This window comes from Pungitius pungitius, chromosome 8, assembly GCF_949316345.1.
Source record: "Pungitius pungitius chromosome 8, fPunPun2.1, whole genome shotgun sequence".
Taxonomy (NCBI): Eukaryota; Metazoa; Chordata; class Actinopteri; order Perciformes; family Gasterosteidae; genus Pungitius; species Pungitius pungitius.
In genome coordinates this window covers 21,937,971-21,954,203 of record NC_084907.1, presented here as the reverse complement: position 1 = coordinate 21,954,203, position 16,233 = coordinate 21,937,971, and the positions used below count along the sequence as shown (strand labels likewise).

At 43.7% G+C, this 16,233-nt stretch overlaps 3 protein-coding genes across 5 annotated transcripts; 2 read left to right on the top strand and 1 right to left on the bottom strand.

Annotated features, from left to right (window-relative positions):
* Positions 1-331: 331 nt before the first annotated feature.
* Positions 332-4,875, top strand: p4htmb (prolyl 4-hydroxylase, transmembrane b). Its single transcript, XM_037490061.2, has 9 exons — positions 332-1,092; positions 1,344-1,425; positions 2,211-2,401; positions 2,486-2,582; positions 2,788-2,950; positions 3,073-3,258; positions 3,422-3,512; positions 3,721-3,844; positions 4,397-4,875. Exons 1-9 carry the CDS (start codon positions 775-777, stop codon positions 4,612-4,614), a joined length of 1,470 nt encoding a protein of 489 aa, XP_037345958.2. The 5' UTR covers positions 332-774; the 3' UTR covers positions 4,615-4,875.
* An 18-nt stretch (positions 4,876-4,893) lies between these two features.
* On the bottom strand, positions 4,894-11,576 carry slc26a6l (solute carrier family 26 member 6, like). 3 transcript variants are annotated; one of them, XM_062564181.1, is made up of 19 exons: positions 11,437-11,576; positions 11,147-11,286; positions 10,949-11,059; positions 10,696-10,871; positions 10,450-10,614; positions 9,501-9,653; positions 9,115-9,197; positions 8,887-9,034; positions 8,682-8,795; positions 8,151-8,228; positions 7,935-8,030; positions 7,682-7,788; positions 7,464-7,533; positions 7,294-7,386; positions 6,944-7,084; positions 6,484-6,831; positions 5,987-6,041; positions 5,758-5,903; positions 4,894-5,678 (listed from the first exon to the last, which is right to left on the bottom strand). In XM_062564181.1, the coding sequence occupies exons 1-19, from the start codon at positions 11,574-11,576 to the stop codon at positions 5,652-5,654; spliced, it is 2,391 nt and encodes a 796-aa protein (XP_062420165.1). In that variant the 3' UTR covers positions 4,894-5,651. The 3 variants fall into 3 exon arrangements, with proteins under 3 accessions (XP_062420165.1, XP_062420163.1, XP_062420164.1); XM_062564179.1 differs by having other exon boundaries at positions 4,894-5,903; XM_062564180.1 differs by having other exon boundaries at positions 4,894-5,903; positions 6,974-7,084.
* Positions 11,577-12,425: 849 nt separating this feature from the next.
* Positions 12,426-16,002, top strand: kbtbd12 (kelch repeat and BTB (POZ) domain containing 12). The gene is made up of 6 exons (XM_037448501.2): positions 12,426-12,581; positions 12,830-14,001; positions 14,087-14,357; positions 14,646-14,796; positions 14,919-15,116; positions 15,206-16,002. Exons 2-6 carry the CDS (start codon positions 12,929-12,931, stop codon positions 15,373-15,375), a joined length of 1,863 nt encoding a protein of 620 aa, XP_037304398.2. The 5' UTR covers positions 12,426-12,581; positions 12,830-12,928; the 3' UTR covers positions 15,376-16,002.
* The last annotated feature ends 231 nt before the right edge of the window (positions 16,003-16,233 follow it).

Genomic DNA, 16,233 nt, shown 5'->3' with positions numbered 1-16,233 from the left:
CCTTTCCTTTTGATTACTGGATATTTATTCTCAGTAATGAGCTTAAGTTCAAAATACTTCTGTAAACCAAAATACTTCTGTAAACCATGTTTCAAATAACATTATTCAACTGTTAAATCCACATTAGACGCTAGATGTTTTACTTACTTTGGAAACACACACCATTTTCCATCTCATCAATTTGTGCAAACCTTCAAACAATCATTTCTGGGTGCATTCCTTATTGCAAAAACACAAATATTGATCATTTCTCACATTTATATTCATTACTATTCATCAGGGGTGTTATTTCCAGAGGACACTAGTCAGAAGGTTGCCGTGAACACAGCTCGGGCGATGACGTAAACATAAGAGGACACAGTGCGGGCCGTGGTGTGAGATGCTCTCAGTGATTATTAGTCCCGGTCGAGGCCGCATCAGGTGCCGGCCCGTGGTTCGGGGAGATGAGCGCCCCCGCGGTTCGGGATGCGCAGTGCGCTTCGCAGCTGACTGAGGATGCTGCAGAGTAAACAAGACGAGCACGCAGCACGGTGTCCAGTGTGTGTTTTGCTTCCGATCCGAAATGAGCACGATGATGACCCCTGGATGGGGTTTTGAGGAGGGACCTGGTTCCACTGCGCAACGACTTCATTTCCGCAGCGGAGAATCTGCCTTTTTTTTCTGTCCACATTGCCAATTCTAACTAAGCAGTCGGCAAAACGTATCGCTGGATCACACCACGTGGACTTTCTCTGTGGAGGAAGTATCGACACCTTTTTGAAATCGGTAAACAAAATGAGTAGCCGGGACACATCGGACGGCACCACTGCGTCCGGGAGCACGACCTCCCCGCTGCGGCCGCCGAGCGACCGCGTCCCCTGCAACAAGACCGGCGTGTGCTCCCGCTCCTACTTCGTGGTGGTGATGGTGTTTTTTCACGTGTACATCATTAACGTCATAGCGCTGCTGTTTTACGTGCACTACAACAACGGGCAGGAAGATGCCAGCCTTGATGCTCCGAGCAGAAACCCCCAGCGCACCGAGGCGAGACCTCCGCCATCGAAGCCCGCGCCTCTGCGCGATGTTTCCCTCACAAGGATCGAGGGGATAAGGGTGAGTGACGCGATGATTGCATTACTATTTATTTTCCTTTCACTTATAGCCGATGTTTGCTCACTCACACACACACACACACACACACACACACACACACACACACACACACACACACACACACACACACACACACACACACACACACACACACACACACACACACACACACACACACACACACACACACACACACACACACACACACACACACTATGCACAGCTGCATCACTTCTCTGGTGTCTCTCTAGGTGGGACACGTCCAGAAGGTGTCACTGGTGCCAAGCAAAGTGCATGAAATGAGGACTCTGAGTCTCAAACCACTGCTGTTTGGTAAGAGCCTGAACACACCATTGCATTGCAGCACACACACGCACACACACACGCACACGCACAGGAGGCCTGAGCGGCCAGAGAGACTTTGTCTTCCTCTGATGATGAATGCAGACGTGCATTCAATACACACTCGTCCTTGTTTTGATCTGCACAACTATCTCCCCCAAACACATGACCTAGTTTAAACATCATGCTCAGGTCAATCCTACAGGGAAAAGGGTCAATAAGCCCTAAGGCTACTACCCCTATTAAGGGCTCGTAAAAATAGGTCAGGAACACAATTCAAAACGTGCATGCAGTCATTAGATGTGCTTCAATAAAGATAGTACATAAATATAAAGCTCACAATATTATTTTTTTTGTCTTTGTCAGAAGCATCTAACTGTTAATAAGTGACCCAAAGGCCTAACATGTACTTTACGTAATGCAAAGCAGCATATTACTTGCGTAGTGGTTGAAAAAGGTTGCACTCAAGCGTTAAGAGTGAAAAGATGAATCAAATATCAAAATTATTGCTGAACAATTTTCAGTCGATTGACTAATTGATTAATTGACTCATCACTTTAGGAAGGATAATGGCTGTATGTCATGCATCCCGTAACGCCCCTTGAGGCAAATGTATGATGTTGGGTTGCATAAATAACATTCACTGGTCTTCTTGATAAAACTACAATATAATATGACGCGGTTGCAAATCGGAACATGGGAAGCCTGCAGCAGAGGAAATGCCAAGAGATTCGATTAGATGCATTTTAAAACTGTCCCTCCGTGTTTTTCTGCAGAGATCCCTGGGTTTTTGTCCGAGGATGAGTGCCGTGTGGTAATGCAACTTGCTCAGCTAAAGGGCCTAATGGAGAGTCAGCTGATGGTGCAAGAAGGCCAGGAGGAGCTGGCCAAGGAGCTCAACCTCAGCCCAGAGGAGATCTTCAACCTCCTTGATATCAACCAGGATGGACAGTTACAGCTCCACGAGGTGTACCCCAGCTAGTGGATCGTGAGCCTGTTTTACTGAAGAGTTGGTTAACTCATCCTGTCTTTACTATCATGCTTCTGATAGATACTGACTCATTCCCGAGTGAGGGACGGGATCTGGCTCACACCGGAGAATCTGAGAGAAATCTATGCTGGGCTCAAAGCTGACAAGGATGGTAATGGTAAGAAACCAACGTTGTCCTTTCGTCCCTTTTTCTTAAAATGTGTTGTTTCAATTAGTTCTTAAATTCTAGTAAAGTTTGTCAGTGGATTCTGACAAAAATGGGTGAGAAGGGGTGCTGCTTGCTTAATATAATGCGAGGGTAAACATTGAATTAAAGCTTACACAAGGCCTCAGAATCTGTCCGTCCCTCATGTTTTGGACAGATTTGCTGAGTCTAGAAGAGTTTAAGCTTCTGAGCAATGATGCCTTCCAGCGCTTCTTGCTGCAGCGAGGGCTGAAGAGGAGTCAGCTGGTGAGGAACAGCAAGCACACCTGGCTGTATCAGGGCAAAGGAGCACATCAGGTCCTCCAAGACATCAAGGCGAGGCAAGGCACACCATCTCCTCTTAGTGAAATAGATCTAACGTTTCTCACAAGTCGAAAGGACGGGTTTAATCGTTTTTTTTCTTAATTTATTCCACTTTTTCTGTTGCCTTTCTCCAACAAAGAGTGACTCGTCTCACTCGGCTCCCGCCCGCACTGGTGGACCTCAGTGAGCCCCTCCAGGTGGTCCGCTATGAGGAGGGAGGACACTACCACGGCCACCACGACAGCGGCCCTGTGTACCCTGAAACCGCATGCACGCACACGCGCCTCGCGGCCAACACCTCCGCTCCGTTTGAGACGTCTTGCAGGTGAGATCCCTGCAACGATATCCATGGTTTCTGATCTTAATTTCATTATCGACACCTCTGACCTGTGAAAAATGTGTGTGCTTCCTTATTGTTCCATGTGTGTGTGTGTATGTGCACCCTACATGTACAGTTTGTTAATTCAAAACCTGTGCTGCACACCTAGGTACATCACAGTTCTCTTCTACCTGAACTCTGTCGAGGGGGGAGGGGAGACCGCGTTCCCTGTGGCAGACAACAGGACCTATGATGAAGTGGTGCGTAGCTGCTGTGTGGGTCTTTTAAAAGTGGTTGTAGAGCCGTGCAAAAGCAACGTGTTCATACTGTCCGTGTCTCTCAGATTTAACCAGCTGCTTTGACAGTAGCAGTGTTCCTGCTGTCTGTACTAAAGCACAACGTGTCAGTGAGTGCCTGCCCCCGATGTTGAGCAGATGGTGGGACTAAGATTGAGTGCTTCGTGTCTAGTCTCTCATACAGAATAACGTTGATCTTTTGGACACCAGAAGGAATTGTGACAAGAGCAACCTGAAGGTGAAGCCCAGCAAAGGGACAGCTGTTTTCTGGTACAACTACCTTTCTGATGGAAAAGGTAAGATTACAATTAAGATGCACGACAGCAACTATCTTTCCATGACTTTTAGTATATAATCAATCCAGTGCAGAGACATTTCCAGTAAGAGCTCTGACTTCACCAACCTTTTAATCACAATTCAATCAAATGGTTACAGAGATCAGTCTGGTATCACAGTGGTAAGCAGACCCCATCAACCAACCAGCTGGCTTCACTGAACACAAAACATCCAAAATAGCAGTTTATTATAATATCTTATTCAAATGAAATTCATTTTATTAATTAAAATGTAATTTTTATGTTTTGAAATGTAAGGATTGTAATGATTTAAGGTAATCCAGACGATAGCTGCCACAAAGAACATCTACTGTATAAGACAAGTAGCTAAAAGTTTATTTCCGGCTCATTTAAACAAAGAAATCCAGTTAAATGTTATTTGGGAGAATAACACTTATGTAAAGTATTTCATTTTTCCCCATCGATTTGAGTGTGATTTATAGTCAAAGAACATGGTGCCATGATGTGCAGGATGTTGCCAACAAACATTCCCTTATTATTTATCCCCATCAGGTTGGGTGGGAGAGCAGGATGAATACGCCCTGCATGGAGGCTGTGTGGTCACTCGTGGCACTAAGTGGGTCGCAAATAAATGGATAAACATTGATCCAGATTACCAGCGCCAGGCTCGCTATCAGCAGCTGGTTTCACAGCAAGCAGAGGATGAAGATGACGAAGGTTTTCCTTTGAACCCGGACCAACATGCTTCTGATACCCATCAAGAATTGTAGCTTGTAAACCAGATTTACACACAAAATAACTACCTAGTCTTCCTCAGTTGTATGCACGACTTCATAGAGCAAGATCCTTTATGTCAGGATTTCAGAGACAAGATTTATTCAGGGAATGAGGTCAGATTGAGTTTATGCAACTGTAAAGAAATGACTTAGATATTGTTATCTAAAGATGCACCAATACAGATTTCTGTCTGATACTGACTCAAATACCTGGATCATCATCATTTTAGTTCATTAATATGTTTGTATTTATTTTTCCATGTTGTTCATCAAAGTTAGGGAAAGCAATGTTTGGGATGTTGCTTCACACATTGAAGGCTGTGTGTGAGACAAACAACTTCACACTAAAACACTGGTATCAGTATTGGGACTGAAAAAGTAAAATCAATGCATACCTATTGTTATAGTTTTATTTTGTAATCTCTTATTATTTTCCAATGTTGCACTAGAGACTTTAGTAATGTTGCACTAGAACAGTTGAGACTAAAGATATCTCTTCGCATGCGTTAGCTTCACAGTCTTTTTGTTGTTGCTATGAGCAGAAATTGCACTTAAAAATTGAAATGGCCACTGCAAACATTTCAATGTCCGACCTTGTTAATGCCGCCACGACCAAAAAAGCCTCACACTGTCTGTGTGATGCATGTTGTCTTGTATTTGTTCCTTGAATTATTTTCTAACAGATTCTTCTTGAAAGCTATTGTTGAGGGGTTTCATTTTATTACCTGTAATTTTCTCTAAAAAGGCCCTTTATTGTCCTCCCACTTTGAATAAAGATATATTAAACTTATGTCTTCCTTTTTCAAAGATAAGATAAATAAAAGTAATCAATCATCTTGTCTAAAATCCTGGCTCGGGTCTCGGCGTGTATAAGAGTCCAAAAATGCAGGTACTGTGATCGAAGCATCTCTTCTGGGGTTTATTCATTTACAAATAAAATATTAGAAAGGTTCCTTATATTTCCCCAGTCAATGTTGAGATGAGAGAGTCTTTCCACCTTCATTGCTGGACTTCCGGTTTGGTCGAAGTCTTTAAAGCTTTGTGCCGTCGTGTGTGTCCTGAAATCAAAACGTTACACGAAATGATTCAAAGTAACGTTAGTTCAACAAAGAGCATCGAAGCGTCCCACGCACTCACCCCTGAAGGCTCGTGTCCGGGCAGCGACGTTGATCCACGCTGATCCACACAGTAGAGCACAGCGTCGTGAACGGAGGCAAAAAGATGCCTCTTGGTAACCGACTCGGAGAAGAAGTCCCCCACCTGCAACTGCTCCACCACGCAGGCTTCAGAGGGACAACGGGGTTTAAAGGCGAACCGCAATCAGCCTTCCAATGAAGTCAAGGGAGAGAATAAATGATGGACTCACATTGACAACCAGCCATGTACACATCCACGTCGATCTCACTGAAGTCCTGGAAGATCTGTCGATAATGTGGTTACAGATTATCCATCCTCCCCCTTAACAAGTGAATCTTTTAAAGAAGTCTTTAATCGGACTAATAATCGATCCATCTATATCTGTCAATCATCAAGGTTAAATTAGCTTCAATGTGTAACTAAAAGGTAATAAATGACCATTTCAGTGGCATTAGAACTTGCCAAGAGTAAATTAAACCAAAACCTTCTCTCTGTGATGAAGACGAGTCATCTTTCCCTTTCTCATGTGAAAAATAGGAATCTTTTACTTCATTGTGGTTTTTTTATGTTAAATATATCAATCCAAATAAACACGAACTTTCTCTGACATTCACTTTTAAGCTTCTCAAATTTTGACGCCTAGACGACCTGAAAGTTCCTTTTAATAAAAGGGAAAACGTGCTGAAAAGCTTCTTGGCTGAGGATATTCATCCCTGCTGCACTCACATTTTTCATGGTCTTGATAGCCACCGTGTCGATGAAGTTGGCCGTGGAGAGGTCAATGATGATGGAGTGAATGTCCCAGGTCCACTTGCCCAGTGAGCCGAGGGAGACGCGCTCCAGGTCGCGGCTCAGCGTGTCCTCGCTGCTGGAGCCCAGGGTGGTGGTGTCTCCGTCCTGCAGCTCGGACATCCACCCCAAGCTGGTGCCGTCTGGTTCCGCTCCCTTCAGGTACTCCCACCTGCCGGGGCCGTCCGCTGTTTGAGGCGTAACCGGGACGACGAACACCGTGCCGTTCTCCCTTTCGGCGCGGCCCGCCTCCTCCTCCACGGAGGAGAACACCTGTGCCCGTCTCTCCAGAGGGAAACAAAGGATTCAAACCTCTGTACTGGTGCTCATCTATCAGTGTGTGGATGTCTCCCCACCAAAGAGGGTCCGGTAGAGATGGTGTCTAATGTTTTTATACATTTTCAATGAATGTTTGTAGGATACAGACCTCTTTCTTGGCTCGCCTTTTCTCTCGTCTCTCAGCTCGCTTTTCTCTACGTCTCTGTTTGGCTTCCTGCCTCTTCTTATAGATGATCATTTTACTGATGTCCAGCCCACTCTGAAACAGTGAAACGTCTTATTCAAGAACAACAGGAAACAAACACAAGCAATCGTTGCTTTCGTACAAACTTTCCCTTAAGAGTTTTCAAATGTGGGGTTTTATGGTTTTCTTGATCACATATGATAGTAAATGTAATGTTTTTGGATTTTGGAATGTTTGTATTATTAATACATATTATACGGTGTTACTACGAAGGAGAAACAAACCTTTTCTTTCAGGGCGTCGAGGTAGAGATCAGCATTGGCAAAATATACCGTAGCAGAGGAGCGAAATATAGTAACACCTGGAATTTCTCTTGCCTGCCAAATAACAAAAAGACATTCGTTTTTTTTTTTGCAAAGCGAGAATGTAGGATTTTCCTTTATTTCGGTCTCACCTCTCTGTGGGTCTCCATATCTACGTATAGTTCTGTACCTGGAACATTTCCCAGAACAGAGTATGTTGGCCTGAATGGAATTAAGTCAACATTAGTATATGTTTTATACAGTATGTTGTCTAATCTGTCTTCCCCCCCCCCCCCCCCTCACACACGACCCAAACCCAGTATGACTGCGATACTGAAATATACAATGTCGTGTTGCCACGAAGTCTTACATCTGAGTTCTGAAGATGACAGTCATCAGAGCAAAGATGATTGATGCTGCCAGACCCAGGTCCAGATTGAGGAGCAGGGTTGACACCCAGGTGACCAACCACACTACCTGGGGGGATGCAGCATGACATCGTGCATTCCTTAGTGTAATTATAAAAGCGTAATGATGCCATTTCACAGATTCACAACAAAGCAAATTCTGTCGCAGTTGGTGCTTTGAAGCTGTTGTTTTTTTATTGGTAATAAATTTCTCACCAGATCGATCTTGCTGCGCTTCCACAGTGTGACAATGTCAGAGTACTGCTTGAACATCCCCTTAAGATTTACTAAGACGATCACTGCGAGGACGGCCTGAAACCAGGTTCAGATGTGTGCACGGGAGTGTGAATGAATCCATTACATTACACAAAATACAATAAAATATGATTTACTGCAAATGTACAGAAAACATGAGTAAAAGAGGAACTGAACCGTCGGCAGCTGCTGGAACAGAGGTCCAAGTTTCAGTATGGTCACCAACACGATGAGAGCCGAGGCCACTCCGGCCATCTGCACATGGAATCAATGTTTAGTACTAATCCAACAACTTTTAATAATTATTGTAAGATTTTGTTACTGCATAATACATTGTCACAGCTACAATACATGTTCTAGTAGCATCAGTTCGGAAATCTCACATAATTCTTTAAAACATTGTGATGATGTTTTCTTCTGCATCATTTCTTTGTAAGTCGATCGTCCTTAAATGGGTCATTATACATTTGGAGTATAACTACTGTATGTTCACAGAAGGTGTGAGGCCATGCTGACAGGCCCGACTAAAATTTCATCAAATGCAAAAGGTTATATATGGCCTGGTCTTGGCTTTCCGCTCCTCCTCTTCGTCGTTGATTTTACGTTAGCTGGATCTTGAGTGTGACCATAAGGTCCGCTGGTGGTCGCCTATAGGAAGGGCCGGGCCTGCATGCTGATGTCATGTTTTTACTCCTGCTGCTCACTCACTTGTGTTTTTCCTCCGGTGGTCTCTTGGATGAGACTTCTGGACATGGAGGAGCAGACAGAGAAGCACTGGAAGAAGCCTCCCACCGCGTTGCTGAGACCCAGCGCCACCAGCTCCTGAGGAGGAAGAAGAGGAAGAAGAGGAGGGTGTGATGAAGGTACTGAGTCTGCAGAATTCAAAAGGACTTCAATGAGGGTTGTGGTTTACCTGGTTACTGTCCACATTGTAGCCATGTTTCAGTGCAAATGTTTTTCCTAGTGAGATTGATATGGCGTATCCAACCATTGCCAATGCAAAAGCGTCGCCGATAACATTTTTGAAAATACTTGTATCCGGTACACTGGGATAACTTAGACTGGTGCAAATGTAGAGGAGAAGGAAACGAGTTAGTAATAGATAATCTGGGACTATGACTCAACAAATAACGATGCTTACCCATTAGGAATTTCGCCAACAACTGAAATAGTGAAGTTGGGGTTCAAGTAGGTATAGGTTGATATTAGTGTCCCTGCCACAATCTAAAGCAACACACATTACAAACACAGACACAAAACAAGGTTAATTTTGACATGACATGGCAGACCTTCAATAATTACACATGCGGTGAATCATATGCAAGATGTGGACCTAATTATTAGCCAAGAATATCTCCTTTTTGCTGTGAACTGCAGAAAGGGAGAGAGGCCGCTGCTGATTCAGCTGCTTGGCTCCGCATCGTCGGCTTTTCTTTTTTTCTCGACGTTGCGACATCAGCAGCAGCGCAGAACACAGAGGTGAAAACGTAAAGAGGGGCCACAGAGCGCGTCCTTCTATCAACTGACTGTGATGAGCTCCATCGGGATGGGCACCGGCAACTTGGGACTCAGGAAGGAGTTGAGCTCCTTGGCAGAGACTAGAAACAGCGTGGACACGGCGCTGACACACAGCGTGGGAAGATGAGTGTGTGGCAGCAGCACGCACACATCCCTCAGAGTCTGAAGACGGAGGAAGGAAGAGCAGGAGATATGAGAGCTGCACACAATGGTTTTTGTTTTTTTGTTTTGTCATTTCAGGTCAGAATTCAGGATCAGATTACGTACCTACTAATCTCTTCTAAATGTATAATGCACACTTATATTCAAATAATCACACAATTTAGATCTCTAGTTATTTAAAATCCTTTCTTAGCGTCTGGTATTTATTAAATAAATGATTGATTTATTGCACTGTACTATAACTTGTATTGTTATATTTAACTTTTCAGGCTGAAGTTGAGATTGTTTTAAATTTCTAATCTTTCTATTTATTTATTGACTTTTTCCTATTTGTGTCTTGAATTAACTATTTATAATTTTTCGGAAATATAAATAACTTTGTCTTGCATTAAGAGAATCTCAACTGTGTTGAGTGTGTGGGTCCAAGACTTTATAATGATTTAAATGAAAGAGAAATGCCAGAAAAATTAGGCTTGTTTATTATTTGTTAAATGAAATATTATCAGGCACCAACACACCATATTAAAAAATGGTTCATATGGATTATATTTAGTCTCAAGAATTCATGTTTCATCAATCTAGTTTCTCTATGGTTCTGTATTTTAGTAACAAAATGATGAGTGTTCTTATGTAACTACATATTTATATAGTCTTGTAATAGAAATAATGTATTATTATTATTATACAAATATAGGTTAAATTAAAATAATTAACTATTTTGTACATGCTGACATCATCAGTGCTGGTCTATCAACGAATATACAGCAATCGGAACCAAATTCTTGAAAGTACTCACATAGAGCAGTGAAAAGGGCCCGCTTGACCGACTTGGAGAAACTCCAAAGACGTGTTTGAGTTGTGCCACAACAGCATGGGCTGCAGCTGCTGTTGTGTAAGCCCTCACCAGAGGTTCTGACAAGTATGTCCCCACAAATCCAAACTTTACCAAACCCAGAACCACCTGTGCAAACAGAGAGGTGCGGGAGTGAGTTTTGGCAGCTGCAACAGAATACAACATTATGAGTTCTGCCGGGTTCCAGACCTGAATCAGTCCTCCTAGGACAGTGGTAGCAGCCGCCACCTGCACCCTGTACAAGTCCCTGGCAGTTATGTCCACTTCTGCCGTGTTATTGGTCCCGTTTTTAATAAGGAAATTTGTGTCTGGAGCAAGTCTTTCCGTCACACTACCCACCATGATGCTGAGGACGGTAAATGTACCTGAGCAGGGTGAAAGAGAGCAGCACATCATTACGGAGGATGCACTGGCTACAGTTACACCCTCTCTCTCTACTTACCAATGGAGATATGGCGTGATGTTCCAAAAAATAAGTAGATTAACGGTGGATAGAGGGACGTATAGAGGCCAAATACAGGAGGTACAGAAGCCAGGAGTGCGTAAGCCAAACCTGTGAAAAACAGAAGTACCGTTACGCCGGTTTCAGGGTACAAATGAATATTTTTACTGGTAAATAAGTGCGTGAGTATTTCCGTACCTTGTGGCAGGTGCATTATGCCCACGCTGATGCCAGAGATGAGGTCGGGCATGCCGTAGTCCCAGATCGAGTACTTGGGCAGCCAGTACAACACGGGCAGGCAGCTCAACACACCTCGCTTCAGTTTGGGTGCTGTACATCTGCAAGAGATGTGAAAGAAACACTGTGACCAGAGTCTTTTATTCGTTGTTGTCTTAAAGCATGAATTGACTTCATTGGTTGACAAAAAGATCAGACCTGAATCACATTTACATTGAAGAACCAAGACAGTGTCACACAACGTGTCTTACCTTAAGGAGTCTTTAAGGGTTTCAGTAAGAGAAGGAAGGGTGTCAGAGTGTGTTTTTCTCTGCGTTACCTCCTCCAGTCTCTGCTCATCCAGCACTTCCCGCTCCACTCTGTATTTCCCAGGTCTGCGCGTGGAATCCATTGAGCTGAATCTGTCGATATCTGTGCAACTTGAAGAATTTTACTTTTAATATGCGCTAAAGGTGATTTATTCCAATTGTATCACTACAACGGTTCACTGAACTGTCGAGAGGAAAAGCTGGATCTGCATTCGTCCATCATAGGGCCTAATAGTTAATTATAGTCAGGACGTGGGCGGGGCATCTTCATAACAATGATGGCTGACCGGATAAGCGAAAGGATGTAATTATATTCTTAAAATAAATATTAACTTATTGCATTTTAGTGGATGTTTGACAGGTATTTTCCTCTTCTTGCAAGTCTTTTTTTCCATTCATTTGCAAAAGTGAAGCTAATGAACCATGAAATGTCCCCTTAAACTCTATATTGGTCACATAAGTGAGTCACAATGACAGGTACTTCTGAACGAAATACTTTATATTTAAAAATTAACCTTTTAGTAGTCAGTTAATATCCAACACAATGGTCAGAAACAGGAAAGTAAAATCTGGATCAGGAATTTGGCTTTTATGCATCAAACTTAATTGATGAGTTGTGTTTTTTTCCACCGTGCTGCTGCACAGTATCCTGGGCCTTTAAGAGGGTGCTGTCATGAAATCTGAATCCGAGCTAGAAGCAATGTTTCATTTCAGTCATTCCAGAGCTGCACGCACGTGACCGAGGAAAACAAAGATTATTACTTTAATCGCACAGTGCAACGTAAAGCTAATGAGTCAAATACGGAATGTCCGAATGATTCACAACATTTGTCTCTATCTGGGTTTAACAACACTCTCTCTTGACCACTCAAACCCTTCTGACCTACTTGTCGTGTGCTGTAACATGGTCTATTTTAGGGAGGCAGCTCAGAGGGCCACAGCAGTGGAGGGGGTACATATCTTTGTCTTTTGCGAGAGCGGAGACCCTTTCTGACTCTGACTGACACATTCAGTAACATCAACAACACATGAAAGACCTGGATCTTCTCCCTCCTTTTTAGACCAGAAGAGAGAAGCTGGGGACCACGGTGAGGATTTGACGAACTTATTAGAATATCAACGCGGATTTTTGCTAGAATGTGTGATATCCAAAGCTAATTAGATATTCTGCTTGGGTGTGTGGTTCATAGAAATGTGTCTCCAGGTTTGGAATTAGCGAAGCCCTTAATTTTATTTGTAATACTTAAATATTATTTTATGGTGAAAATCTTCATCAGGATTCAAAGATTAGCATTAATAAAGAGTTGATCTGTTTGTGTTTTCTTTGTTTTTACAGAAACACCCTCTACACCAGTTTTTCAGAATGCATTAAACTTCCTGAGTAACTTAATATACATCAGTGTGTCTAAAAATTAAAAATAAAAATTGTGGCAAAATGGATCTTAAGACCAAACATGGGCTGGTGCTGCTCGACCAGCTGAGGAAGATGAGGGACGGTGAGCACCTGACCGACGTGGTGCTTGTTGCCGAGGGCATCAGCTTCCCATGTCACCGGGTGGTTCTGTCCGCCTTCAGCCCGTACTTCCGTGTGATGTTTACATGCGGCCTGCGTGAGTGCAACAACAGAGAAATAATCCTGCGTGACACCCCTGCAGACAGCCTGGCTCTTCTCTTGAACTACATGTACTGCTCTGATCTTCCTCTCACCAACGCCAACGTACAGGGCATCTCCATCGCAGCGTTTCTCCTGCAGATGGACGACGTGTTCGCTCGCTGCCAGCTGCACATGACCGAGAACATGGACGCCTCCAACTGCCTCGGTGTGTATTACTTTGCCCGCGACCTCGGCGCTGAGGAACTGGCGGACCACGCTCAGCGCTTCCTGCGGCAGAACTTTGTTCAGGTCGGCCAAAATGAGGAGGTCCTGGAGTTGGAGGCCCATCAGCTGGGGAAGCTCCTGGCCTCTGATGACCTTAATGTTTCACAGGAAGAAACCATCCTGGATGTAGTCCTACGCTGGGTCAAGCACAGTCCTCTGATGGGCCGAGAGGTCCGTGCTCTGCACCTTCCAGAGCTCCTGAGGAAGGTCCGTCTGCCGCTGATAGGGGCCGACGTTTTGAGAGAGGCGATGAAGAGAAACACGGCCCTGCTGGCAGATGCTGAATGCCTAGAGATTCTCAACCAAGCCTTGGAGGCCACAGCGATGCACCCCTCCGCCGCACCGCGCAAACTAAAGCTGCGGTACGGCATGGAGACCACGGATCTGCTGCTCTGTGTGGGAAACGACGGTGGCGGGATCAGGTCAAGATACGGCAACTATACCGAGCGCAGCTTTTGCTATGCCCCGTCCACGGGCCGCATCTACTACATCACTTCACCTCGCTATGCAGAGGCTCTGGGGTACGTGTGTGCTGGAGTTGTAACGGAAAGAAATGACATCATAGTGGCAGGAGAGGCGGGGCAACGGAGAATGGCCCGACAGAAGGACGGGAACGTTGAGATCTACAGGTAAGATGTCGGGTGGAACACTTGATAACGACGCATCCGCCCGGACACAGCCATGGCTCTGACCTCGGGTATCTTGGGTTGCCAGGTACAAAGTAGAGGCCCAAGGAAGCTGGGAGTGCCTGACGTCGGCTGAATACCGTGATTCGTACGCTCTGGGGTCACTGGGGGACGCTTTGTACCTGCTGGGCGGGCAGATGAAGCTGAAGAACCAGTTTCTCATCACTAACTGTGTGGAGCGGTGGTCTCTGCAAGGAGGACCCTGGCGGAGTGCTGCACCCCTGCCGATACCGTTGGCCTATCACAGCGTGGTCAAGTTGAAGGATTGCCTTTATGTTATGGGTGGTAGAACCCCACAGGTGATGTCAAAACGTAAGGTACCAGCCAAAGGTCTGGACACACTTTCTCATTGAATTGAACGAGAAAATGTGCCAAACCTTTGACTGGTACTGTATTTAAATGTGCTTTCTGAGCAATTACTGTGAGTTCTAGAGAATCAGACTTTTTCTAACACATATTATAATAATACTTTAGTTTTTTATACTGCTTTTCTGGGTACCCAAAGACGCTTGTGTGTGTGTGTGTGTGTGTGACTCCTCTCTGACTGCACCGCTTTGTGACACACTCTCCCCCCTTCATCCATCCAGTCATACCGGATGGATGATGAGCCCGACCGCCTTAGTAACCGCCTCCTGGAGTACAATCCCAACACAAATAAGTGGAAAGATTTAAGTCCAATGAAGTACTCAAAGTACCGCTGCAGTGCTGTCGTCCTCAATGGCGAAATTTTTATGATGGGTAATATTTGTTTTTTTTCACGCGTATATATTTTCATGATGACCCTGTCAATATTTTTATTAAAACGTAATTTATATGTTCTATCTTCAAAAGTGAAAGTATTTCATATATATTCTTTGCAGGGGGTATTGGATGCGAGGGTGTGGATTGTGGACAATCACGCCGCTGCCTCGATGCTGTAGAGATCTACAACCCCGACGGAGACAATTGGAGGGACGGACCTCCGCTTCCGTCTGCACAGCTCTCACTCCGCACCAATGCCTCAAACGCAGGGGTGGTGGGAGGCAAGATCTACGTGTGTGGGTACTACAAGGGAGCAGGTAATGAATTAATAATAGAATCCAATAAATTGAGTTTAAAATATGACTCCGAGCGACTAAAAATGCCCATTCTGTTCATCTACCTTTAGATCGTCACGATGACATAACAAAGGAGATTTTGGAGCTGGACCCATTGGAGAACCGGTGGACTGTGGTGGCTCAACACGCTCTGATGCATGACAACTATGACGTGTGTTTGGTGGCGAGTCTGAACCCAAGGGGACTGATGTCCCCAAGTGCAGATCTGGTTAAACAGTGACACCCGTCAGATCAAGTCAACGTACATGTACGAGAATTAGCAAAGGAAATTAATCATTAATTATCAATGAAGTTATTGCTGGGCCAAAGGCTTTTTTCTTTTTTTTTCAAGTAACGGTTTTACTGCCCTCCGTGAAAGCGGATCTGCGGTGAGTGCTTTGCACGTTGTTGCGATGGCTGAAAACAGGCTATTTTAAATCTTAAACATCTGCTGTGATTGATCGTGAGAATCCTGTTACCGTGTGACACATAAACATATAAAATGATTTCTTTTGACATTAACTAGACATTACACCAGTTAGAATAGAGCGACAACAATTAGTTGATTGCTTAAATGAATTGGCATAAATGTTTCGCAAAGATACTGTTGAGCTTTTCAAAACAAACACTGCATTTGTTGATATTTCATATAGTAGAAAAACAACAATAATTTAACTAATACAATCAAGTGCTAAAACAAACTTTCATACAAATCAAAGATGCTGGTAAAATATTTGAATGATCTACTGCAGGGTAAAAACGTATAAAGAATAAGATAAATTGACTATTTAAAAGTTGAATATTCATTAAATTGTTATAAAATATAACATGTTTTCTGCCAATAAAAATGCACCTTAATATTTATGGAGCATGGGTGTTTATTTGAAAACAAGCACAACGTTTTTTCCTCATGTCTATAGTACAAGTACAGAATATATAAAATATTATATTATTAAATGTTTTGTATTTTTAAATTACCTCAATAACAAGAACTGAATGACTCAACAACCAAAATAGGCCATAACTTATCATTAAAAATCACAAACGAAACTTCTGGCTATTACTCTAAACATAAGAATACAGACAGTTCACACTAAAG

What these genes read in the sequence shown, in the direction of transcription:
- p4htmb (XM_037490061.2), top strand. Translation starts at nt 775, where the DNA reads ATGAGTAGCCGGGACACATCGGACGGCACCACTGCGTCCGGGAGCACG. An exon ending in CAAGGATCGAGGGGATAAGG is followed by an intron (nt 1,093 to 1,343) that starts GTGAGTGACGCG and finishes GTGTCTCTCTAG; the next exon opens with GTGGGACACGTCCAGAAGGT. An exon ending in TCTCAAACCACTGCTGTTTG is followed by an intron (nt 1,426 to 2,210) that starts GTAAGAGCCTGA and finishes GTTTTTCTGCAG; the next exon opens with AGATCCCTGGGTTTTTGTCC.
- slc26a6l (XM_062564179.1), bottom strand. Translation starts at nt 11,576, where the DNA reads ATGGATTCCACGCGCAGACCTGGGAAATACAGAGTGGAGCGGGAAGTG. An exon ending in GGCCCTTTTCACTGCTCTAT is followed by an intron (nt 9,654 to 10,449) that starts GTGAGTACTTTC and finishes CTCCGTCTTCAG; the next exon opens with ACTCTGAGGGATGTGTGCGT. An exon ending in GTTGGCGAAATTCCTAATGG is followed by an intron (nt 9,035 to 9,114) that starts GTAAGCATCGTT and finishes CATTTGCACCAG; the next exon opens with TCTAAGTTATCCCAGTGTAC.
- kbtbd12 (XM_037448501.2), top strand. Translation starts at nt 12,929, where the DNA reads ATGGATCTTAAGACCAAACATGGGCTGGTGCTGCTCGACCAGCTGAGG. An exon ending in TGGCGAAATTTTTATGATGG is followed by an intron (nt 14,797 to 14,918) that starts GTAATATTTGTT and finishes TATTCTTTGCAG; the next exon opens with GGGGTATTGGATGCGAGGGT. An exon ending in TGGGTACTACAAGGGAGCAG is followed by an intron (nt 15,117 to 15,205) that starts GTAATGAATTAA and finishes ATCTACCTTTAG; the next exon opens with ATCGTCACGATGACATAACA.